The following is a 26,935-nucleotide window of genomic DNA, read 5'->3' as shown; positions in this document are numbered from 1 at the left end:
TGACTGAATAAATAAATAAAGGCAATAATCTAAATCATCATCGACATTAATACAGCCCAAATCCCCAAAGTTAGCTTATGAATATTAATAAAGTCGCCTTCATCATGGTAGGATTCATAATTTGGCAGTCAGCTCTGTGGTCCATGATGAGCAGCGCGAGCGGATCCAGCATGTTGCGATTTTTTGCTTCCCTTTGACTCGGGAAGTAGTCGCGCGAGATAACGGTGCAAGCCAGAATTCATACCGCAATAAAGGTAACTTAAGCCTGAAAACGGCACATGGTTTCTGTGTAGATGACGTCGTTAATGTTGTGACACGGCGTGTTTGTGTGTTTGTGTCCAGAGCTGGTGATGGCAGTGCGGCCCCCTCCGTGCGTGATAGACTGCGGGACAGGGTGAGTTTGTTTACACCTTTAGAATCTTCCAGTTTGATTTCTGCTGGACTGATATTAAAGCTTTGTGATCAAGATTATAATAATATTGCATTTGCTGTTGCAACTTGACTAACTAAATGCTTGCCTCTGTATCATTATTTTGCGTTTAATTATTATCTTTATGACATAGCAGATATGCCATTATATGATTGCAATGAAAGCATATATCTGAGGTAGAAAATATACTGAATTACTATAGGCTACTATTCCTAAACTTTATTAAAAATGTTTCTAATCTGTTATGATTAGGGTCAGGTGCATGAATTCACAAATATGGATGAGGGATATATGAATTGGGATGTGGGTTGTATATTGGCTATATATATATAGACACACACAAGTGCTGTCAACCGATTAATCGAGATTATTCGCATTCAAAATAAAAGTTTTTGTTTGCATAATGTGTGTGTGTGTTCTGTGTATATTTATTATGTATATATAAATACACACACATACAATATATATATTTTGAAGATGTTTACATGTATTTACATGTCTATATTTATATTCAGATAATTTATATTAAAAAATAAATATATTTTATATTTAAACAGCCTATTTTTTTGAAATATACACATGCATGTGTGTGTATTTATGTATGCATAATAAATATACACAGCACACATATATATATATATATTATGTAAACAAAAACTGACAGCACTAATATTTATATATTTTTGTATCTATTCTGAGCAGTCTGATTAATTCAGTCCTGTAACACTAGTAAAAATGAATGCAGAAGTAACAGTGTCTTGATTATGTAAACATCTAGTATCTGCATATAAAAAATTAAGAGAGTGTATAGGAAGCAATATTCCTGTTATGGTTTTGGTATGATTTATGTTTTCATCTAAACTATGTTGGTCTTGATTTACTTTGCTGCCATTTTGAGACATTAATCAACATGTGTTATAGCTATATAATAAACTACCACAGCTGTTGCTTGATAAATGGAAAGACCGTGTCTGGAAATACTGATTGAAAAATTATAAACAAATAGACTGAACCACAGTCATTCTGATTCATTCATCTCATTTATGATGATGATATACTGTTCTTCGTCTTCAGGTACACCAAGATTGGTTATGCAGGAAACACGGAGCCCCAGTTCATCATGCCATCCTGTGAGCTGCCTGCCAGTTTTAGTTGTGAAAAGCGCTGCAGGGTAGATCAGTGAAGACTAATACTGCATGTCCAGCACTCAGATCCAGGATATAGTATTTGGATCACGAATTTAATTAAACTCTGCCTTAGGGAACCACTATTTAAAGCTGTTATTCACCACTGCTGTAACCTCAATGTACTGTAGGCTCTGAAGCTGTTAACAACACGCATCCTTTCATAACACTTTTTGATTGTGTTGTTTTTGTCAATGGATACTGTTAAATATTCAAATGTGTGTTCATCATATTTATACAAATGTGTTTTACGATTTCTACAATAATCAACTGATTGTAGCACTGTTATTGTAGGTATTGCGATCAGAGAGACAGCCGGTGTTGGAGATCAGGCACAGAGACGTCTCATGAAAGGGGTGGATGACCTCGATTTCTTCATTGGAGATGAAGCCATTGATAAGCCCAACTATGCAACCAAGGTAATCATTTCTTTAAGCAAATACAATGGTTATTGTATCAGTCTGTTGTTTTAGGCCTGTAGGCACTGTACAGTCTACCTCCGGATGTTTATAAGCATATTTGTTGTATGCAATCACAAAAGGAAGTACTAATGCTGACCTATTGTACATACAGTACTTGAAGACCCAAGAGGCCATCTAAACGCTAGTGTACTCCTAAAACAAACTTTTTTTTGTATAAAACTGCCAAATTAATAGCAAGTACTGTAGCAAAACAGATGATTTAAAATGGGGATGATTACTTTAATGTTATGCCAAACTTCCTGTTTAAACTAGAAATATTGTTCCGTAAGTATAAGAAAAAAAAAAAACTGCACTCATCCAACAATTTCATGAAATGTACAAAAGTGTTTGGAAATGTCAGGAGGCAGCAATGGTTCAATTATCAGGAAGTCTAAAGCTACTCGGACACTGCCTAGAAAAGGCTGTCTTTTAAAACCCAGCTTGACCAAGAAGTCTTGAGAGGTGAAGGATCACTTTGAAAGAGTTACAGGGTTCAATAACTGAGAACAGAGTGAAGGGGCACCAGTCAACCATATCAAGGGCTTGACATGATATTGAGCTGTACGGTGGATAGGCACAAAAGAAACCATTGCTCAGCTTGCAGTCAGAGTGATAAGAGATTAAGTGATAGAGCTTTTTAAAATCATGTTTGATGAGAATTTGACACTGTAAGGAAAAAAAATAAAAAGCAGAGTTTGGCAGTTCCTTGTGAAAAAAGTCAAGTCACCTTTATTTATATAGTGTTTTATACAATACAGATTGTTTAAAAGCAGTTTCACAGTAATAAACAGAAAAATAACAGAATCAGTGAAGCAAACTTCAAGTATGAGACAAATCCTCTTTACATGTGCTTTGGTATGTTAGTCAAAATAAGTATTCTTATTTAAAGCACTACAAAATATTATGAAAATATAAGGATTTAAAGTAAAACATTTTCATTTTAAAAATTTACTTAATATGCTTAACAGTCATGAAAATGTACTCTTTTAAAAGTTTACTTAAGTGGCCTTTTAATTCATTAATGTTTTATCTGCATGTACCCTATTCTTACATTATACTTGAGATATGAAGTACAATTAAGCACACTTCTTTTTCTCAAGGGGTGGTAGCATCATACTGTTGGGTTGCTTTTCATCATCATTTCATCAATAACACATTTTTACATCAGAAAGAAGAATAGGTGATGTAAACTACATGAAGATTCTGCAAGAGCACCTGTTTCAAAAAATGAAGCCATAAAGGACAGTTTGTTTTTGGAGAACAAAGGCCAAAAGAACAGGAAAAATAACACTTAAATGTGTTTATTTGAAATGTACATGTCTCACACTTACCAATATGTTCATTTTACCACCTCATTACATCATATTTCATAACTGTTCTGTATTATTGTGTTTCATAACTGTTTGATGAGTGTATTTTTCCTGTCTTGGCCTTGTTCTTATTTAGATTTTTTTTTCTTTCTGAGATTCCTAATGGAAATTTTGTGTTGGTTGAGGGACAACAGACATTGTTAACTATGACTAGAGTAAAGAGGAATACATGTTATGGTATTTTTCTCTGTACATATTAGTGGCCCATCAGACATGGTATTGTTGAGGATTGGGACCTCATGGAGAAGTTCATGGAGCAGGTCATATTTAAATATCTCAGAGCTGAACCAGAGGACCACGACTTCTTGATGGTATGTCGACTGTACATTCTAAGACCTTAAAGATGACATTCTGGAGTGTTTGGCACAGTAATTTAAAGTGATTTGTGAAACATTTTTCCCACTGAGAAACGGAGGAAGCCCATACATAATTGAAGCTACCATTTAAATATTAATTGTTTGCATAATGATAGATTATGCTGCTTTGTCTGTACCAGAGTGCAACACTGTTTTTATGTCACAAACAGGATGTTTCCAGTGTGTCTTCTGCATGTGTGCCTTTGTCTCGCTGCTCCATTTGATGATGACAAAACACCATTTATATGCGCCTGATATTTTACATTACAAAAGGCTACGTTTCATTTATTCAACATACCTTTTGTGTCTGTTTATCCTGATGTTGCAGTACTATATTTTCTCTTCAGACAGAACCTCCTCTGAATACCCCAGAGAACCGGGAATACTTAGCTGAGATCATGTTTGAAACGTTCAACGTCCCAGGACTATATATTGCTGTTCAGGTAAACCTTTATGCTTAAATATGTCAACTCAGTTACAAAGATGACATAAACAAAGAAACATAGAAAACTGTGTTTGAAAGATCAGTTATGTATAATATATATTAGCCTGTCAATTAATTAGCTTTTAAATTTAAACCTCCTATTGTGTTGGTGAATTTGATCCACATTCTACTTTTAAATTACTTGAAATACTGTTTAAACAATTTAATTATTTTTGAAATTTCTTGACTTTTCTAATTTAGGGTCATGAATTTCATTAATTTTGACAAATAGATACTTTTTTAAAAAGCTGTACAAATTTTGGTTACATCGATTGTGTTGGGGTCAAATTGATCTTCCACTGGTTTCCATGCAATACACAAAAAGTCAGGTAAAATACAGAAAACGTCTCGGTTTCGTATGTAACCCTCGTTCCCTGAAGGAGGGAACGGAGACGTCACATCGGATGACCGACGAAATTGGGATTTCGCCAGAGAGACCAATCCACTTCGAGTGCAACTAAATGAGCCAATGGACATTGGCTTGCGATTATTGCATCCAGCTGCCGCTGATCACAGCGTGAGTATAAGAGGCAGAAGGTGCACCGCATAAATTCATGCTTTCGCTGAGGAGTCGAGCCGGTGACCCGGCAGCTCAGCAGTGATACAGCGACTGTGGCGACGGGACGTGACGTCTCCGTTCCCTCCTTCAGGGCGGGCGAGTTGCGACATGCAACGGGAGCGTAAACCGCCTTGCCGGTTGATATACACAACGGTCGCAGTGTTGTCCGTACGGACCAGAACGTCCTTGCCCAGAAGGCACCCTCTGAGGCAACTGATATGCCAACGCAGTTGGGGACCCGTCCATACACCTGACACTGTGTGCCCGTTGTATGTGGCTCCCCAGCCGGTGGCCGAGGCATCCGTGAATACTAAAGCATGCCTGGATACCTGCTCCCGGGGCACTCCTGCCCGAAGGAACGAGGGATCTGACCATGGGCTGAAGGTTTTGCGGCAGGCCGGTGTAATCTGAACCCGGTGAGTACCGCGTTTCCACACCCACCTCGGGATTCGGCCATGTAGTCAGTGCTGAAGCGGTCTCATATGGAGCAGACCTAGCGGAACTATCACCGCAGCTGCAGCCATATGACCCAGGAGCCTCTGAAAGAGTTTCGGTGGGACCGCCGTCCTGCCTGATAAAGTCTTGACGCAGTTCAGCACCAACTGAGCACGTTCCTGGGTGAGGCGTGCTGTCTGGTTGACCGAATCCAACTCCATGCCGAGAAACGAGAAAAAAAAGAGTTTGCTCTTTTTCCAGTTGACCCGAAGGCCCAACTGGCTGAGGTGCCTGAGCACCAGGTCCCTGTGTGTGCACAACTGCTCGCGAGACTGTGCAAGTATGAGCCAGTCGTCGAGGTAGTTGAGAGTGCGCACACCCCGTTCTCTCAGGGGAACAAGGGCCGCCTCCGTGACCTTGGCGAAGGCGACAGGGACAGCCCGAAGGGCAGGAGCTTGTACTGATATGCCTGACCCTCGACCCGAATCGCAGGAATGGCCTGTGTCGTGGGAGGATTGAGTACGCGTCCTTCAGGTCGATCACTGCAAACCAATCTAGCGGACGGACGCACCCAAAAATGCGTTTCTGCGTCAACATCTTGAACGGCAGCTTGTGAAGTGCGCGGTTCAAAACTCGCAGATCCAAGATCGGTCGTGACCCTCTGCTTTTCTTGGGAACAATGAAGTAAGGGCTGTAAAACCCCGACCTCATATCGGCTGGAGGGACCGGTTCTATCGCATCCTTTGCCAGCAGGACTGCAATTTCTGCACGCAAGACAGGGCACACCTGTGCTTCACTGGCCTTGACTGAAGTGAACCGGATGCCCCTGAACTTGGGGGGACGCCGGGTGAACTGAATCGCGTAGCAGAGTCTGATGGTCCAGGCTCTGAGAGGCCGTGCTAGCGGGACCAATGGGGGGCACCGACGTACCCACGGTGGGGCAGCAAGGTGGAACACAGGGACCCGGCCCGGGGCCTGTGGCGGCCTGGCCTGTTCCTTTTATGATGGCAGGGGGCGGGGTCTGGGTGTGCAGTGTAACACTCACCTGATTCCTCCTCGTGTGGGAGGAAACACAGGAACCCGGCTTGAGGCTTGTGACAGCCTGGCGTGTGACGACTTGAAGCGGGGACTCGAGTGGATCTCTGGTGGAAAGGGAAAGCAGTAGCTTCAACCACTACCGCTCGGCTCCGAAGCGAAAGGATTAATTAATGCAGTGCACCTGCTGCCTCTTATACTCAAGCTGTGATCAGCGGCAGCTGGATGCAATGATCGCATGCCATCGCATGCCAATGCTTGTTTAGTTACACTCGAAGTGGATTGGTCTCTCTGGCGAGATCCCAATTTCGTCGGTCATCCGACGTGACTTGGAGTGACCGACTGAAAGGGAACCTTTATTGTAGCTTGTCATAGATTAAAATAGAAAAATTAATGAATACCTATGAAATTTAAGACTTTTAAGTGTACCTGAAATTGAAGTGAAATTGAAGTGTACCTGAAATTGAAAACTGGTCTTTTGAATCATCTGAGGAGAGTTTGCTGTTTCTTCATCCATTTGAGTTTCACATTCAAAAAAGTCTGTGAAATTATGTCTTTGGATGTTAGTTTTTAGTATTTCAATTACTAGTCAGTTGCAACAGAGAAAATAAGTGTGAGAAACCCACTTTACCATTGATTCCACAGCACAATTAACGATAACTGCACAGAGAAACTATATTGTCGGAAACTCTTTTATATTGTTGGATTTTTTTTTTCCAGCTGATGAAAAGCATTGACAGCCAATTAGAATTCATTCAACTTTAAAGAGCTTAAGCATTTAAAGTGGCAGACAACAAATCTGCAACACATGCTTAGAATGAACAGTGCTATTGTTCATCGGTGTGGAGGCTAACATAGTTACTGTTATAGTTATTTTATAGTTATTGTTCTTGGCGTGAACAGGCTTTAAGACTGCCACCCAAGCTACCGGGTCCACACTTAGTTTCTTAGCTTTTTGGCTTTTTACAGTGTCTAGTGACTCCTTAAGTTCATGGGTGTCTATAATTAATCAATAATCAAATTAAATAATGGATGGCACTGTGGTGTAACAGAGAATTTGCATTACACTGAATAATAAAATCATTACCCTGAATGATGAAACTTTTACTTCAGCTAATATTTCAGACACTCAAATGGCCACCTATTTCAAACAGTGAACTTGGCCATTAAAGTTAATCACAATTATTCACAACATCTACTTGTTTTTCAAAAAATCGAACATTAAGGGTTTTTTTTGGCATTTCACTGAATGACGTGTGTTTTTGTAACCTATGTTACCACACCATGAAAAGGTGAAATCATCAAGTATTTAAGAGCAATAAACTCACATTTCTGCAGCACCACACGGTCTTCCAGGTGCCATTTAATGATGTCACAGATTTGCTAATGACTATCAGTTTTTTATATGATTTCAGAATAACTTCTTATTCCTGTTACACTGAATAATCTCAGATAAACTGCATTTTCGGGACAAAAGTCCCCTGTCCATTTAAATACGTAAAAAAAACAAAAAAAACAATAAGACATAGTCCTTTTAATATAACACAGCCAATACTTACTTGAAAATGCCAAGACAACAAATATATTTTTTTACATTTTATTGTCACAAAAGTTATTTGAAATATGAAAGTAGACAATTTACTTGCATTTAAGATGCTTTTTATATATATATATATATATATAAGTTTTTTGAATTGCATTGCTTTATCTACCCAAGGTAAATGTAGAGATAATTCACACTAGGCACATTCCTGTATTCAGCAAGGAATATGTGAGAAACAGCAATTTTATCTCTGTGGCTATTTTTAGGCTGTTTTGGCATTGGCTGCATCGTGGACTTCAAGTCAGGTTGGACAACGAACACTAACAGGAATCGTGATTGATAGTGGTGATGGGGTTACTCATGCTATACCAGTGGTAAACAATTTTCTTACTGTACCCTCAAAAAGTAGACACATAAGCCAAACATACAAATTTCATTGCATTATATTAAGTATAATCTGCAAGTATATGGTGCTAGATCTTTCCTCAATAATTTAGATGATTTATTTCTGTTTCTTTTTTATCTCTCAGGCAGAAGGTTATGTGATTGGCAGCTGTATAAAGCACATCCCTATAGCAGGCAGAGACATCACCTACTTCATTCAACAGCTGCTAAGAGAGAGAGAGATCGGCATTCCTCCAGAACAGTCACTGGAGACTGCAAAAGCTGTTAAAGTGAGTATCAGCAGGGAAGCTTCATTCCCATTGGTCAGCTGTGACATTGAGTGATCAATTATTTATTTATTTATTTTTTGTACAGATCTAAAGTAAACTTAGATTCATTTCACAGTTGTCTTCTTTTTTCCCTGAAAATCTACACACAAGCTGAAATCATTTTAACGCAAATCAGTATTTGATGTCAATGTTTATTATGTGTTGACTGTGATAATGTACAATCAGTGTACAGGTTCTGATTATCCTATCTGTATTCATTTTATAATAGCAAATAACCAAATAATCGCCATATTTATGTCTAACACAACTTTTGTACTCATCTGCATACCTCTTTTTTTTAAGGAAAGGTATTGCTACATCTGTCCAGATATAGTGAAGGAATTCACCAAATATGACATGGACCCTGGCAAATGGATAAAAAAGTACAAAGGAATCAATGCTATCAGCAAAAATGAATTTCAAATAGATGTTGGATATGAGCGTTTTCTGGGACCAGAGATATTTTTTCACCCCGAGGTAAAAAAGACCACATTCTCTGAATTATTCAACATGTATACCCAGAATGACCTTTGGAAACTCTGTTGTAAAAGGTCTTTTCACTCTGTAGTTTGCCAACCCAGACTTCATGCAGCCAATCTCAGATGTAGTGGATGAAGTCATTCAGAACTGCCCTATCGATGTCAGAAGACCACTTTACAAGGTACAATACCAATATTATCATGCAGCAGAGCGCTGCAGTGTTGACATATTTTTGAAGGCCAAGGGAACCCTGGTTCCCTCAACTAAAACCCAATAAGTGACCAACAGAAGTTTGTGATTCTTACACATTTTGTTGATCATGATAATCTTCACAAGTGAATTTTGAATCCTATATAATTTCTTGAGTATTAACCAGAAGTTAAAGTTTAAGTTCAAGAAAGGTAAATGAAGACAAAATACTCCACACTTCCAAAGGCTGTAGAAGTGAGTAAGAGGGTCCAGCTTTAAATGAACTTAGGATACAAGAAATGTAGTATATACTTATAGGCATATGGAAAATCAGCTGATAATTGTTATCTGGTCTAATAAGTTAACAGTACAAATAATTATAGCAAGGTGCAAAACATAAGTTTGTGAAGCATCATCCATTCTTTGCTCAAATGAGGTTATCTGTGCATTTCTTTATTCTGCAGAACACAAAAGAAGATATTTTGCAGAATGTTTGTAACCAAATAGTTTTGGTGGCCGCTGATTGCCATTGTATGGAAGAAAAAAAAAAACTTTTTCCAAATATCTTCTTTTATGCTCCACAGAACGAAAGAATGTCATACAGTTTTGGAATGACATGAGGGTGAGTAAATTATGAACTATCCCTTTAATACCAAAATAGAGACAATGGATTTAGACAACTAGAATTTCCTATTACATTATATAATACAAGAGGAGGGGATTGTAAATTTACCCTTTCACATTTATTAATTATTCAGGATTATTCATCTTAAGTGGAATGGAGTGTTAAACTCCAGCGAGTACTTATACTCGTATCCTAGTAAATTTGCATTACATTAAGAGAAATGACATTGCTCTATCAAATGTAGCTATAGATCAGCACAACTTCTGGCTTTTCAGTAAGCTTGTTAGCACAGACCCTGTACATTACAGTGTTCAGACTTCACTGTCAAGCTGACCAGTGAATGATAAACTACATTTGCACAATAAGGGGCACTAATATAGGCATGGTACAGACATATTTATGATAATCAAACTTGATCAAATTGAAACTCATGGTGTTTTCCTCTCTTTCCAAAGTCCTTACTGGAGCAATTTGACTTTATCTTGTTGACACTCACTCACGCAGCTCCTTTTATTTTTTTTTAGTCATGCAAATAAAATTTTGTTTCCAAAACAAAACTACAAGGACTACAAGGTTTCTTTTTGCTAAAATTCAGGTTGGTCCAGTTAATGCACACGTGTGTGTTTTAGAGTAAACCTAGAGTGACTGAAAAGTGATTTGGTATTGATTAAAAAGTGAGATGTCTTTTCATTTACATGTTTTCCTCCCCTACTGTGGGAGCTGATGGGAGCCCAGTACACATCCATATATCCTGAGGCATAAAATAAGAGGAAACAGAATTGTGGATATCTCACTAACTGAATATTGCTTTTCCATGGGATCAGTTCTTTTATTTTTCCAGCAGGGGTCAGTGTTTATCCATTGAGTGCACAATTACTCTACACTCTGTAGAATAGAGAGAGCTTTAACTGATCCCTGCAAATGGGATGAACAACTCTGAAATAACCTCAGTATCCATTTCTATCTCACAACTCGCAGCCTGACTGAATAAATAGCATCTTGACAAATTCAATTATGCACACTGATAATTAGTGCGCATCTATATCACAGTGCACTGAAATGATTCCTATTCATTTGCCTTCAAAACAAACTTCACTCTGGACTATACTGAAGGAATTGGATATTAAATGGAAAGTGCTTTGATGCTCTTTTAGTGTTATTTCCTTTTTCAGCCACGATTTTTTGAGGTGTAAATATCTTGTCGGCATATGCATACTAATCAACAAAGGCCTCTGAACAGGGATTGGTTCATCTAGGGTTGTATCTAGAACTGGCATTAGATAGCTATCTTAGGAATGCTACATCTAAAGCTAAATGCATTACAATATTGTGGTACATCATTTAAAAAGTAACTTCTTTACTGTTTTGCGTTGTTACTTAATTATCAAGTTATTTTTGCATTACTGCCAGCTGACTAGAATGAAAGTGTTGTGCTTGCCATACCAACATATTTAACTTTTTTTTTTTTGCTGCGAATGTGTATATCTACCTGACATATTTTACATGCAGTAACATTTAGGCTACACCACGAAAACTTGCTCACCAATTGTCTTGACAACTGAAAAATTGATGGCAGTCCAACCTGTGAGCCAGTTCTGTTCTTTTTTTCTACTACAGGATTATTGGATTTATTTTAATTTGTCAGCAAACATTTAGAAGCTTTTTAAAAACAAAAGTCTCAGAGTGGGCTGAAGGACAACTTCTACAACAGAGAACTACAATACCCATTAACAACTGCTTTCAAACCTTAATATACCCATATTTCTCCCAGCATGGACAAGGGGGGGATGTTTTCAGTTGTGTTTATTGTTTTGGACAGCTATCTCAGACCATTTATTCATCAGAAATTCACATCTTGCAGTGCCCCTAGTAAGATTGTTTTACACGACTTTAAGCAGAGGTGGTCACACAGAGGACCTTACAAAATTTAAACAAAATGTATTAAGTCACAGCTGAGAAAAAGCACTCAAAATTCAGTGTAAAGACATAATGCTGCATACAAACTACACCAAATTATGCCTTCTCTGACCCACCTCAGCTGCTAGAATACAATTATGCAATTGTAATTGCAGTGTCAGTGTATTTATTCCACCTTTGAACAGCATTAAATAGTAAAGAAACCTAAATGCCGATTCTGTGCCGCCCTTGCAGTGTAAATTTGACATGATTTGATTATCCTCAGCTAGAGGGTTAAGTCTTCAGGTTAAAAAAAAAATAATTATAGATTAAATTAATTATGTGCATCTTGATATCACCAAAGAACAGAGGGCAAATGAAAAAATTGCATGTTAGTATGCACATCTCTTACCATGCAGTGCAGATTAAAAGCTGTTCACCTCAGTGAAAGGTGAAAGGGTCCACTGCCACGGTCCATTCACCCTTTAAACTCATCATCAGAAAAGATGGAAGAAGCCAGCCTTTTATTTCCTAGATGAAACCGGCATTTCCTAATCCAAGTAGCAGGATATCTCCTCTAGTTCGTTAAATAAGAATTGAACCCTGAAACCTGTAATGCAACACACATCTCCTGCAGATACCCTGATATAAGCTGACCTCAGTCAGCCCATGGTCATTTATTCCCAGCATGCAACTCTACTGGCCTTGTCAGTGTCTGCCGAGAAAAAAAAAAAGTAACAGTAGCTTATTACAGAAGTTTAAAGGAAAAAATCCAATATTTGCTTTTATTTTTTATTGAAACATTCTGTGGACTGGAGGATTTATTTAATAAGTGGACAAAATCTAAATATATTACTTGTTTCCACATTATTGCATTTTACCCAAAGATGTTTCATTTCATATCTGTAATATTGTGGATTTTATTTTGATTTATTTATTTGTTTGAATAATTAAGTTTTACTCCTTATATACAGCACATGGACAGTGGAGTGGTAATGCTTTGTCCTTGTCATGAAAATTAGTCCAAACAGAAACAAATTGATTTATGTTTATAGATGCCTTTGCATTAGGTTTTCCATGAATTATATATTTGTATACTATGTTTTTTTTTTTTTGGGTGAACAAAATAGAACGGCATGTATTTCAGAATTGTGTGTGTTTGTGTGTGCATTAGAACATAGTCCTGTCCGGTGGCTCCACTATGTTCCGGGACTTTGGCCGCAGGCTGCAGCGGGACCTGAAGCGTGTGGTGGACGCCAGACTCAAAATAAGCGAGGAGCTCAGCGGCGGCAGAATAAAGGTCTGATCTCATTACTGTCTCGGAATTTCTCACCTCACGCTCACATTCAGCATTTGTTACAATGCGTTTTGGATTCTAGCTCTGTTCTGAAACCTAGTAAACGGCAGCATTTTAAGGCATCACAGGTTCTGTTGACACAAAGGCTGTTTCAAGAGGTTCATAGTTATTCTACCCAAAAACTAAGGCTGCACTTTATGTATCTTAACAGCTTACATCATAATGTCATGTTGCAAACTCATTGGAAAGATAAGATAGCAGATAAAGTGAGAAAAATATATTTTTTAGTTTTCTTTCAGTTCTGAAACTAAAAATACTCCACTGTAATTGTAATAAGAACACAAATGGTGAAAAGGAGAATCCCACCCGGATGGAACAAGGACGAGATAATGTGGAAAATGTGCAAATAATATCAGTGTCAAGAGCATAATTTAAGAATTTTTATAGACCTTCTTAGACCAAGTAAAGAAAATGTAAAAAAATATATGGAAGGGAACACAGAATGTCAATATGTTGTCTAAATGTAAATGTCTAGGGAGACATTAAAACAAGAATCTGCCAATGGACTACTTAATTCAAAGGGGGAAAAAAATCATAGATATTTTTAGCAATTTATGCAACATTTCATGCCATGACTTTATGAATGTAAGACTCTCTGATTTAAGGCCTTGATTCGTGGAAGGGTGAATTGAGGCTTTTAAAGACATTTTTAAACCCGCAGTAACAGATATTAATAATAAAAACACAGTCTATAAAACTGCACAATTCCAATTTCCCTCCATAAAAGGCTGCAGCATTTCCACAATCAAGGAGCACTATCAATAACCATTTTTATTTGATCTCAAAACACAATCTGTCCACCACACTAGTGAAGCGAACCTTACATGCACACACATTTTTACGCATCAATAATTGGAATGCACCAACTTTTGCCTTATGCATGTTATTCAATAAATAAAATGACGTCAGAACCAAAGTTAAAACAACATGTCAATAAATACAAAAAATAAGGCAGATAAAAACAAAGCATACATTTACACATAAATATTTCAGCAAATAGATAAAATAGATTTTTAAATGCCACCTGCTAAAAAGCTGCAAATAAATATTATAAAACCAACAATAATGACAGTAGAGACCCAGTAAAATACAGTGATGGCGATGGAAGACTACTCCATGGTCTCTCCATCACAGTAATTAAAAATTGATTATTTTACCCAATATTTATGTGTGCTTTGTGTGCATTGTTGTGATTTATGTCTATTGTTGTTTTATGTTTTTGCACTATTCGATTAGCTAAATTATATTTGAATTAGGAGTCTTCTGACCATTTCAAGTCATGTTTCATCGGATGGTCACAATTGGTCACTAACAGTAGGTTTCTTAACAGTCAGAATGCTGCCTTAGAAGACCATAGCAATAGGCAGCTACACACCTCACTATCTTTATTCTCTTTTTCTGTACATCTGATTCTCCTTTCAGCCCAAGCCCATGGAGGTGCAGGTGATATCTCATCACATGCAGCGATATGCCGTGTGGTTTGGTGGATCGATGTTGGCTTCTACGGTAATGCTCATATATTTCGTTATGTCACAGTCTCTTTACAGTGCACTTCGCATATATTTGTAATTTTTTTCCTTTCTTATAGCCTGAGTTCTTCCATGTCTGCCACTCTAAGAAGGACTACGAGGAATTTGGGCCCAGAATCTGTCGCCACAACCCGGTCTTCGGCATCATGTCCTAGTGCTGGTCTTGCACCCCACTGTAAGCCTTGATATCAATTCAATCGATTTATCACCTCCCCGTACTACGCTTTGATTGCCACTCCTCTTTGAAAAGGAATAATTCAGGCTTCGACAAGCTTAGAATAGAAAGCTTTTTGTGTATCAGTGAAAATGTCAAAGCCAGACACAAGGGTATTATGTGGATTGGATCTGGAGACTTGAGGCTTGTGCTTTGATAGCAAGCGCTGAATGTTCAATATTTCAAATGCAGCATAAAAGAGGAATTCAAGAAGTACACATCGACTGCAGGCTGCTCAGATGATGCCATAAAGTGGGGACTGTTTACTTTGCAACACATTGCAGTTTTTGAGTTCTGTTCGTAATTTAAAGGAATAGGTCAGCCTAAAATGAAACTTCTGTCTTCGTGTTATTTCAGACCCAAATGACAAAAGGAGAAATTTAGCAGAATGTCCAAACTGCTTCCATACAGTGAAAGGATGCAGTGACTGGTGGCTGTTAATCTCAAAAAATAAAAAAGTAACATAACATTTTTGTTCTTTTCTTCAATCAAAGCAATCATATGACTTCATGGCACAGCTGATTAAAAGGATTCTGTTTTATAATCATTGCATAACTGATTATAATCAGATTAGATCATTTAATTTGATCTGGTTCAAACATTCAGTATGTGTTGTTTAGAATTTTTAGTAAGAAAATCAGGATTAGTTGGGTAGATTCAAAGCACAAAATTTCATAAAAGCCTCTCGGTGTATGATAAGTACGGAAGAGGATTAGGGTCAAACAATAATAAAAAAAATAAAACCATCTAGAGATTAAAGTCACTATAATGCAAGATTAAACTCGTTAAATTTCGGGAAAAAAATGTTGAGAATAAACTCATTAAATTGTGAGAATAAAGTTGTTTTCGAGAAAAAAATGCTTTATATTTCAAGAAAAAAAGTCAAAATGCTGAGAAGGAACACACTTGTATCTTGTTCATTTTATTTTGTTGGACAATGGTAGTTAACGTCTGAAGAGTAACGCTCGTGGATGATACGATTGACTAGGGTTCGAATCCTCTTTTGGCCGATCTCCCTCTTCTTCCTTTTCTCATCACATATCACATCGGAAAAGTGGAAATCAATTGAAAGGGCATTTTAAAATCATTTTATGATTCACAAAAGTAAACCAACCTGACTATTCAGTAGGCTACCTGTTGTTCTTCACGTAGCTAGTAGCCTACAATCCAATGTTGCTTTGAAAAACTGTCACAAAAGTAAGACAGATTACCTGAAACTTTTTGAACAAATGGGCTCAAAAGACTTGGAATATGGTCATACGGATAATTGTTTTACTATTATGGTGCTTTTTGTCCTTTTTGAGCTTAATAGCCATGGTCATTAGCTATATTGAAAAACTTCTCCTTTTGTGTTGCATGAAAGATAATCATTTGAACGACTATGGTTTTGGACACCGCTACTAATGGCTGTCCCCTCAAATTATGCACTATGTAAAGGTGAAAAGCCTGGAAACTTCCAGGCAGTTTGGGCTAGTTGGCCCTTCAGGAGCAGGATTGGACACTCTTGCTGTAAAGGTTCTTTCTGTGCTCTGTATGCATGTAGGTGCCTGAGCTTGTCTTGTATCAGCCTTCACTGAATGAGAAGTAGAATGTAGACAGACTTTTCTATATTATATGATGGATTATTTCAGAATGAGTTTATATTTGTATTAAAGTAAAAATGGATTTGGGGGCAGTCATTTAACTATGAATTTGAAGTATTCTTACTGAAGGTTAGGTATATAGCTGATATAAGAGGAAATATATATTAAATTATTTTTGTCTGAAAGAAAATGTACTTTATTTTATGCTTCATATGCACACTATTTGCTGTATGTATGTTATTTCAACACATAGCAGTAAAAAGCACTAGTGTGATATCTTAGCAACCGTGTTTGCCAAGAAGAAATCTGCTGTTTAAGGCTACTGTGAATTAAAGCTCCTCTCTCTGTAAATTGTCTCTGTCTCTGTCAATCTTTTCTCCCTATTTCAGTCTCCTTCAGTCTTTTCTTATCCTATCTTTGCATCTCATTTGGTTGCTCTGGTAATTTGGCCAGATGATCTATTACAGTTTTATTTTCAACTGCTTGCACACTAAATCTTTACTTGTTACACAATTTCTGAAACCTGACACTCAAACACCAGAACCACACTAAATCTGCAAAACCATACGCTAATTCTCGAACTCTGACTCAATTTTCAATCTCATAAAACACTTTTTGCAAAGCACAACACACAATTCTCTATGTAACACACAAAAATGGAACAGGAATTAATTACGGCAAAGGTGTTTGCAGAAGTTTGTTTTTTAGATGTGTTTGTGAGATTTGTTTAATTTTGCAAGAGATGTGAGGCATTTTGAATTTTGTGTGTGCAGTTCTTGGATTTGTGTATAAAGTTTTGAAAAAAGAGGCAACATTTTGAAAATGTGTGTAAGCAGTTGAAAAAAAAAAATTTTCTCCCAAATGCAAACTGAACTCTAGAAAATCAACAATGAGGTGGCTTTGAAAGATTTTTTGACAGATTAAAAAAAATCTAATAATAAAAAGCTTTGAATAAATATCCCTAAACTCAACATAAAGAAGTATTTAGAATAAAACAGTAATTCGGAATGAATTACTATGTGTAAAGCACCTTCAAAAATCCTTTGTTGCTTTAATAATTATTAATATTACTGAATAGTAGTGTTCTTTTTATGATACTAATTTCCATGGACAAGTATATGCATTTTAAGCAAGATTTCCCATAGTTCAGTAGTTGCCTGTCTGTGCTTCATTTAGCATTTTTTAAAGGTTTTCTAAAAGCCAACCCTTCCAATGAGCTTCCATTACCACCTCAAGGCATATGTTCTATTTTTGCTCATCTGACTTCTTATACCATGCTTGCTCGATCCACCTGCCTTTGATCAGACACAAGGCTCCGGGTGACAGCTTGTCTACAGCTCTTACCACAGGCTCATCAATGGACACTATTGATTGCGATCTTCACAGTTTTTAAGGGGGAATTGTCCTCAAATGTTTAACTTTCATGTTTATTTCTAGAATATTTTTCATCGTTTTGAAAATACATAGTTTCTAATCAAGTAGAGTGCAGCCTAGACTGCCCTATGGGTAGATCAATAACCTTACTGAGAATGTGTCTGTCCTCTCTTTTTATAGTGTGTTTTTATTTGTGTGTTAATGTGTTAGTACCTCATTAGCTATAGCTTTAACCAGACATCTCCACAGAGAGCATGAGAAGTTATTTGGACATTGTAACATTTATGCCAGAACAATTCATACTGGCTGCTTATCTTCTTAAAAAAAAAAATAATAATAATTTTACAGGCCTGAAGTAACAGAACTCTCGCATGAGCTAAGTATACTTTACCCTGAATTTTTTTTTTGTTCATCACAACAGATTTGGAGAAATGTAGCATTACTTTCCAATGGATCATTTGCAGTGAATGGGTGCCGTCTGAATGAGAGTTCAAACAGCTGATAAAAACATCACAAACAAACTCACCTACATCTTGGATGGCCTGAGGGTAAGTAAATAGTCGGCATGTTTTAATTTGTGGGGTGAACTATTGCTATGAAACTTATTTTAAAGTATTAAAGATATATGTAATAGGGAAGTTTACAAAGACAGATTAAAATCATCAAATGCTTTGCACGTTTTTCAGTATAAATATTCTTTTTTATGTGCAAATACCTCACATGAACATCATTAAATGGTATACTTTAGTCTGTTTTGTAAAACAGCTGTTGAACAGATATAGTTCTATTTCACACAGCTCTTTTGTGCTTCAGTGGTGTTTTACTACTCACACTTAGAGTAATGATCTGATCTGATGTAGAGGGTTGATTTGATCTGACTGAACATATAATCTGAATTTGAGATGCAAGCTTTTATCAGATTTGAAACAGCATGTCTCAAATTCCTCTTTGAGTGTAAGTCTATCGGTCCTTTTTTCAGGTAAAAAATCAATAAATAATAAAATAAAAATAAGCATTTTTTGGATGCATACATAATTTGAAGTATTATTAGGGCAAACGATACAATGACGTATATTAATATTTTATTATTTATATTGTAATTCACTATAATTAAAACTGATTTAACAAAGTGAACTTTTTTTTTTTTTTTTTATGTTGATTAAGAAATTAAAAATAAAATGTGAAGTGAAAATGTAGGGACAAAGACTTTCAATGTTCTTTCCTCCAGTATTTTGTTTTTATTATTTCTTTGTCTTTGTCAACATATATCCTAAGCTTTCAATATAAAATTAGTTATGGCAACGGATTTTAATTAAAAATTAAAAGAAAAGTAAAATTCCCAAAATTTTGGGATTCAGTGGATGGGTTTTCATGTAAACGTCAAAAACAAACAAACAACAACAACAAAAAAACGGTCTGAGGATCAAACAACTCATTTACATTAATTAATTCAGCTTTTATCCAGAGTGCCTTACAAATAAGAAAAGGCTTACGATGTGGTGGGTAAAGGACAAATTAATTTAGCCAACATGACATGCAGTCCATTTACTGCTTTTGTTCCAATAGAGCTTTGGTTTTTGATTTATAGTGGTGACTTTGAAGCCAGAAGGTTATTCATTTAGTCATCATTTAAACCTGAAACAGGAATGCAGCTTGTGAGAGGATATGTAAAAGCTTTTAATTCAAACAAAATTGCTGTTGTCCAATAGTACATTATTAGTGTTTGTTTATGGGGAAGAATAATTATATTTTTGTACCAAGTTACACAATCAAATGTATTCAGGAGCCAAAAAAGAGCTGTACTAAAGCCATTAATGAAATATTCAGTGGAAACATGCTGATTATCTCAGAGACGCACAGCCAGAGAAATATTGGCATGGCATTTTGGGTAACACAACAGAAAAGGAGCTGACTGGCACACAGCTGGGCCCTAGGGAGCTGAGACGAAGGATGCCAGGATTGTCAGAGGGCAGCGGGAGTATCGACCGTGCCACTTGGGCGCTGCCAACTGACACATTTGTATCGACAGACTGTGACGGATACCAAACTCAGACACTCTCATAGGGCTAACTGGCATCAGACAGAGGATATGCAAATCACTATGTTTATGGCACAAGGCAAAATTATTTAGCATTTGTATTCATGAGTTCTGTATTTACTATTCATTATGCACTACAATTGATTGCTCTTTTATCTGTATTTCTCGCTCTCCTTGAAGGCAAGACATTTTCATGCATGTTTAGGCATAAACATCCTTTCAATTAAATTACAGAAGTTAGGCCTGAGTTTCTCAGTGTTATGGCAATGTAATGAAAATTGCTGCGTTACATTTTTCAATGCTGAAATTTAATTTAAGTATTTGCTGCTTAGCCCTTTAGACCTAGTGATGTTTTCCAGTAATCCTCTCCTGAGAGATAGACACATGCCCAAACAAGATATCAGTTCTCTGACATTAATAATGACCTTTACTTTAAGGCTTTCTAAATTAAATGTTCTTCCACAGCCTGATTAAGTAAAGGCCATGAAGTTATGTTTACGGCAGGCTTATGAAGCCTTATTGGAATTGCACATAAATTTGATTCAGAATTATTTGATGTTGCATTGATCAGGTAGAATTTTGCACAGCAGTCCCCTCCATGCACCTGTTTAAGGCACATGTTACTGAATTGAAATGCTAATGCATGCTGAAACAATGTGTTAGGCTACGTAGATGAACATTTGGTGGAAAAGCAGGTGAAGATAGCTTTCAATTATGGCGAAATGTTTTGAAGGCTGTTTAAGGATTAAATATTTCGGAACTTGTAACTAGCTCTCATATTGCAGTTTTCCAACAATTCAATGCATAACCACAAAATTGGATGTTTTGTATAAGCATAAATAGCAATAAACTCCATTTGTTTCGGAAACATAGTCAAGAGTGCATTAAAGAAATGTAATTTAATAACTAAAAAAGCAATTCACTTTCCCAACATTGCCATGCAATGCAGAGAAAATAATTCATCCCTTAATTGCCTAAAAAGTTTCCTTCAAACTATTCCTGATACAACTGGTTACTGAATGGTTACCTCAACCACTGTATATAGATGATCATTTCCTGGAAAGGAGACCCAAGATAGCTTTCAACCTGTCTTACAGATAAATGATTCGAAGACTGTATATACTAAACAAGGTACGATTAAGTAGCACAGGATGATGCCTAGCTCTCAAATTGCAGTTTTCCAGAACATAATTCAATTGACAACCACAAAATGTGAAGTTTTGTATGGGCGAAAAAACAACAAATACAATTTGTGTCTGAAAAATAAGTCCAAGAATAGATCTAATCATTAGCTAAAAGGGAAATTCACTTTCATAATGTTGGGATGAGAACGCTTGAGAAAGCTTGTATTATTTAATTCCAATGATTAAAAAAAGCAAAACGGCAAACGCGACCTCTAACTCCATGACCGTGGGTGTCTGTAGCATGCTTATTGCTTTACGACACTACATATTTGTGAATTTGAGCAAATTACAAGCACTGAACAGCATTCTCTCTCCTCTTCTGCATTACAGTCACTCTGCTTTCTCAGCTAAAGACCAGTCTGTGCTTTTATATGGAAATAAATAAACTGAAATCATTTATTCAAATGTGACTTTGGTTAATATCAGCTCTCAATAATGTGTCTCCTGTTTATTCACACTCCCTGAGGTTTAATGCCATTGCTGTTGTCTTCTCCAGCCTCTAAGATCCCTGAGTTGCCCTATTAAAGTGTAAGTCAATGAAATGCATGGGCCACACACTGGCCATCACCTGTCCAGGGCCGTGTCACACCACATGGATTTATGGGCCTTGATTCAGCAGCCATAAACATAAATCTAGCCGTTATTCTTTCTCTTCTGTTATTTAGATACCTACTTAATCCAAAGAGAACCTCCAACACTTGTTCCTCAGACATTTATCATCAAAGTCAGCCTTGGCACTGACACATCTCACATATCTCAGCCGTCTTCCTTTGTATATCTAACAGCTTTGGACTGGTGTGGTTAGAGATACATGTGTATGTGTAGAGGGAAGGGTTTGGTAAATCATAAAACTTAATGGAGCATAAATGTGATGAATATTTGCAAATGTATTAGTATGTTTATGCATGTATCGGACAGTCTACTTCCTACTTTCTTGTAAATGGCAAAAACCATGTCTCCAAATAATCTGTATACATAATCAAAAGATCTTTATCAACCAAACAAGGCCCACGTTGCACCTCGCTTGGTCTCAGTCCACTGGCTTCCTGTATTCAAGGCATTGATATTGACCTTCTGGACTGCCACTGGACATAAACTCTCTTACCTCGATACACTTATACAAGCGATTGTTCCTTCCCACCATTTACAGTAAATGAATGAGTGGCACCTGGTGGATCCTTCATAATGAGACACAATGTTATATGTTCTAAACCTTCACTCTCTTTGTTTCTCTGTGGCAGAACAAGTAGCCAATCTCCACCCGACCTGCTGAGACCATCAAAACTTGTGAACAGAACACACATCTTTTGCAAGCACTTAACTAATTCACATTCAAAAACAACGATAGACTTAATAAAGAACTTACTACAGTGGGGAAAAATATTATTTGATCCCATGCTGATTTTGTACGTTTTCCCACTGATAAAGAAATGATCAGCCTATAATTTTAATGATAGACTTATTTGAACAGTGAGAGATAGAATAACAACAACAAAAAAAAAAATCCAGAAAAACGCATTTCAAAAAAGTCAAATTGATTTGCACTTTAATGAGTGAAATAAGTATTTGACTCCTTCGCAAAACATGACTTAGTACTTGGTGGTAAAACCCTTGTTGGCAATCACAGAGATCAGACGTTTCTTGTAGTTGGCCACCAGGTTTGCACACATCTCAGGAGGTATTTTGTATTGTCATGCTGGAATACCCATCCACGACCCATTTTCAATGCCCTTGCTGACTTCAATGTCCTGGCATTGAGCATGCAGGGGGACCTTGCAGGATTTCAGTCCTTCACAGTGTAGTGTGTTACCAATTGCTTTCTTGGTGACTATGGTCCAAGCTGCCTTGAGATCATTGACAAGATCCTCCCGTGTAGTTCTGGGCTGATTCCTCACCGTTCTTATGATCATTGAAACTCCACGAGGAGAGATCTTGCACGGATCCCCAGACCGAGGGAGTTTGACAGTTATTTTGTGTTTCTTCCATTTGCGAATAATCGCACCAACTGTTGTCATCTTCTCACCAAGCTGCTTGGTGATGGTCTTGTAGCCCATTCCAGCCTTGTGTGGGTCTACAATCTTGTCCCTGACATCCTTGGACAGTTCTTTGGCGTTGACCATGGTAGAGAGTTTGGAATCTGATTGATTGGTTGCTTCTGTGGACAAGTGTCTTTTATACAGGTAACAAAACAAGATTAGAGCACTCCTTTTAAGAGAGTGCTCCTAATCTCAGCTCGTTACCTGTATAAAAGACACCTGTGAGCCAGAAATATTGCTGATTGATAGCGGATCAAATACTTATTTCACTCATTAAAATGCAAATCAATTTATCTTTTTTTTTTAAATGCGTTTTTTTCTGTATTGTTTGTTGTTATTCTGTCTCTAACTGTTCAAATAAACCTACCATTAAAATTATAGACTGATCATCTTTGTCAGTGAGCAAACGTACAAAATCAGCAGGGGATCAAATCATTTTTGGTAACACTTTATATTAATGGTCCCTTTTGAACATTCTGTTGATATAATTAATGTTATATTAGTAGACTCTATGCTTCATATCTGCTAACTCTTTATTGTGATGGTCTCCCAATAGACACTCTACTGACTGTAAGTAACTTTGGAATTGCATGTCAACTTATTCTAACCCTAACCCTACCAGTCTACTCATACACTACTAACACTGTAATGAGAGTTAGTAGAAATATAGGTGCAACTTTACTTATAGTCAATAGAATGTGTTAAAGGAACCATCAAAATAAAGTGAAACCTAATATTTTTTCCCACTGTACATAAATAACAATATACACAATTACATAATATACACTACATACATAGGATATACACAAGGAACACACAGTAATACACAATATACATAGGAAATATACACTTACAATAAACATAACACAATATTGTCAGGATTATGGACTGTCTGTGTGTTTTTCTCCCCACATGCATCCCGTGACCCAGTTTCCCCATGTGTGACTGTTCATGTGATTCAGGTCTTTCTCATTTAATTACCCCTCGTTTAGTTCTGTATTTAAAGTGTTGTCTGCCTCATGTTTTCTTGTCCGGTGTTAAATGTCTCTCCTATGTTCTATGTGTGTGCTCCCTGCTATTTTGGGTTCATTAAAGATTGTGAAGCTTAATCTCCTGCATCTTCATTCTCCTTATTCCGACACAGAAGTGTGACATAACACCAGTCAATCCTGGTCAAATTCCCTCTACTGGCCCTTGTCTATCATGGCCTCCTAATAATCCCCATCCACTTGATTGGCTCTATGACTCTCTCTCCTCTCCACCTGTAGCTGGTGTGTGGTGAGCGCACTGGCGCCGTTGTACTGTGGCTGCCGTCGCATCATCCAAGTGGATGCTGCACACTGGTGGTGGTAGAGCAGAGACCCCCCCCCACATGATTGTAAAGCGCTTTGGGTGTACATCTATACACAATAAAGCGCTATATAAATGCATCATTCATTCATTCATTCATTCATTCACCGGACCAAACAAAGAAGAAAAAAAATTGTGAGCGTTGCCTTTTCCCCCTGTTTTGTTTTCTCGTGTTTTTGACAGTGTTTTGTTTTCCCTCAGCCCACCATCTGTAAGGTGCAAGCTCCACAGGTCTGCCAGTCTCCATTGTCGGCGTGGCTTGAGAATCCCTGGCTCCAGCCTCTGAGTCCCCGACTCCGCCTCGGCCCGTCGGCCCAGTGGCTTTACCATGACTCCTAGCTTCCTCCTCTCCGCCGTGGCTCATCAGTCCACTGGCTCCGCCAGCCTCCCTCGTCCCTCCGGGGCGTCTTGGTCTGTCGTCGACCATCCGTCGCCTCAGGACTCCACTCCTCTGGCTGTGCCTTGTCCCTCTGGCTACGTCAGGCTCCTCCATCCCTTCGGCTCCACCTTGGTCCTCTGTCGCTCCGGCTTCACCCGCGGCCTTCCGGATCCCTGCCTCTGCAACGGTCGCCTGAGCCACCTGTTCCTCCATGGTCCATCGGCTCTTCATCTGTTTTGGGTTCATTAAAGACTGTGAAGCTGAATCTCCTGCGTCTTCATTCTCCTTACTACGACACAGTAGAAGTGACAAATTTACACTGTATACACTGGCTCACATTGAGTTATGTCTCTCTTAACGGAAAGTGAATAGCATATACACCATGTTTCACAGCATTGATCGGCTGTCCGCTGTCAAATTTTCATGTGCACGCAGCACGCACTCTATAGTTAATCATGAATTCAAGATCAAAGCCTGAATTGACAGAGAAAGTTAATGATCAATGTCATGTTACCATTGGTCCAGCCCCCTCCAGGGACGCTATTAGACCCTTTTTTTATTGCGGCACGAGCCCCAGTGAAGTACTGCTGTGCCCCAGTAAAATATTATTGACAAATCACTGTCTGTCAATAGAGAGATTACAGTATACTGACCTGAGAATAAGTTTTTCTTATATTTAGAAGCATTCACGTCGTTAGGAAGCATCAGATGTTAAGGCCGAAAAGTAGCAATGCAAGATTTGCGAATGAATCACTATTTTTAATCAGTCAAATGGGTTTGCAAAAGGATCTGAGATTGTTCACGATTTAGTTGGAATAATTCGGACAGTTAACTCATGCACTAAAGCAGTTTCTCACACTGAAATAGTTACAGGATATTTTATAAGACAAAAAAAAAATAGAGTACTGAATAAGGTGCATATTTAGGAACTGTTTGTCAGTGATGAAGCAGCTCTTTATTGTGTGCAGCTTGTGAACAATTCTACTGCAGATAAAGATGATTTATATCCATATGTTCAATATTCAAAATATGAGGACACTTTTGATGGGGGGCCTGTGCATCAGTACTAATGAAAGGCTAGAAGCATACCTGACCTTTTCAAATCAGCCAAAGGACTGCTGAACTGAACAAATTTGTTTTGTTTGCCTTACACTGTCTACTTTGCTAAGCCAGTTTTCTTGACTGTTATTCACATTAAAATATTTTCTTTGCCTTCAGATCATGATTTTTTTTTATGAAAACATCACGAGTCAAGCAATAATTGTTGCTAATACCCTATATGTTATAAAATGCAGCCATGTTCCAAAAGCTATTATTTACATCTTAATATATCTTAACTTTCATTAGCATATTTAATACATAAGTGAAACTTAAAATAATCCTGTTTCCTTCGTTACGAGTAGAAGATTCAACAGTCCAGACTGAGCACATTTTTCAGAAACACATATTGTGAGATTAGTTAAAAACACATATGTTATTATCTCTTATACTACAATGAATTGGATTTTTCAGAGCAGCCTCTAAACACTGGACCTATGTACATACAACATTTTTGGAGCTTTATTGAACTTTATTGAACTATATATCAGCTGAAATTGGCTATGTATCAAAATGGAATTCTGTTTCTTTGAAGATGGCAAGACTATAATTTATGAATTGTGAATTGAGTACTGAGCAGACACGACAAGGCACTGACCAGACATGGGTTGAGTTTATATACAAAAAATCTTGTGTACACGTTCAGCCAAGGACAATTTTCAAAAACACCTGATGGTCATTTGCATGTAAATTTCCTACATTTAGCTTTGACTTACACTTGAAGGGCAAGACCTTTATTCTCGTACTGTTGCTCCAATGTGTAGACTAAAAATAACACTTTAAATTGCACAGTTTTCCACACCACAATGATGAGATTTTCATTCTGAGCATCTTTGTTGCCTTTGGCGATGACTTGAGCTCATTTGGAGTGCTGTTTTATAACTGAATACTGCACAGCATATGATAGAAATACACGCCACGCTAAAAAAAACTCAAGCAGACCAGGATTTTTTATAGAAGAGTTAATAGATAATCAAGCTAACATATAACTTGTCAAATAAATAACAAAAATGGAGGACTCCTGAAGCTATGC

General features: G+C 37.4%; 1 protein-coding gene across 2 annotated transcripts; it reads left to right on the top strand.

Moving 5' to 3' along the window:
• Window positions 1-144: 144 nt before the first annotated feature.
• Window positions 145-26,020, top strand: LOC306865150 (actin-related protein 3B-like). Of its 2 annotated transcripts, XR_013783847.1 has the most exons (15): window positions 152-254; window positions 343-394; window positions 1,505-1,560; window positions 1,909-2,033; window positions 3,646-3,756; window positions 4,149-4,244; window positions 8,124-8,231; window positions 8,388-8,531; window positions 8,874-9,047; window positions 9,139-9,231; window positions 12,935-13,060; window positions 14,540-14,623; window positions 14,706-14,821; window positions 18,239-18,365; window positions 24,627-26,020. XR_013783847.1 is itself a non-coding variant. In XM_079409560.1 (14 exons), exons 2-13 carry the CDS (start codon window positions 351-353, stop codon window positions 14,799-14,801), a joined length of 1,257 nt encoding a protein of 418 aa, XP_079265686.1. In that variant the 5' UTR covers window positions 145-254; window positions 343-350; the 3' UTR covers window positions 14,802-14,821; window positions 18,239-19,199. The 2 variants fall into 2 exon arrangements, 1 of the variants encoding a protein (XP_079265686.1); XM_079409560.1 differs by lacking the exon at window positions 24,627-26,020 and having other exon boundaries at window positions 145-254; window positions 18,239-19,199.
• Window positions 26,021-26,935: the final 915 nt, after the last annotated feature.

This window comes from Barbus barbus, assembly GCF_936440315.1.
Source record: "Barbus barbus genome assembly, chromosome: 46".
NCBI classification, from domain to species: Eukaryota; Metazoa; Chordata; class Actinopteri; order Cypriniformes; family Cyprinidae; genus Barbus; species Barbus barbus.
Note: the sequence above shows the minus strand (reverse complement) of the source record. Positions and strands in the feature narration are given on the sequence as shown.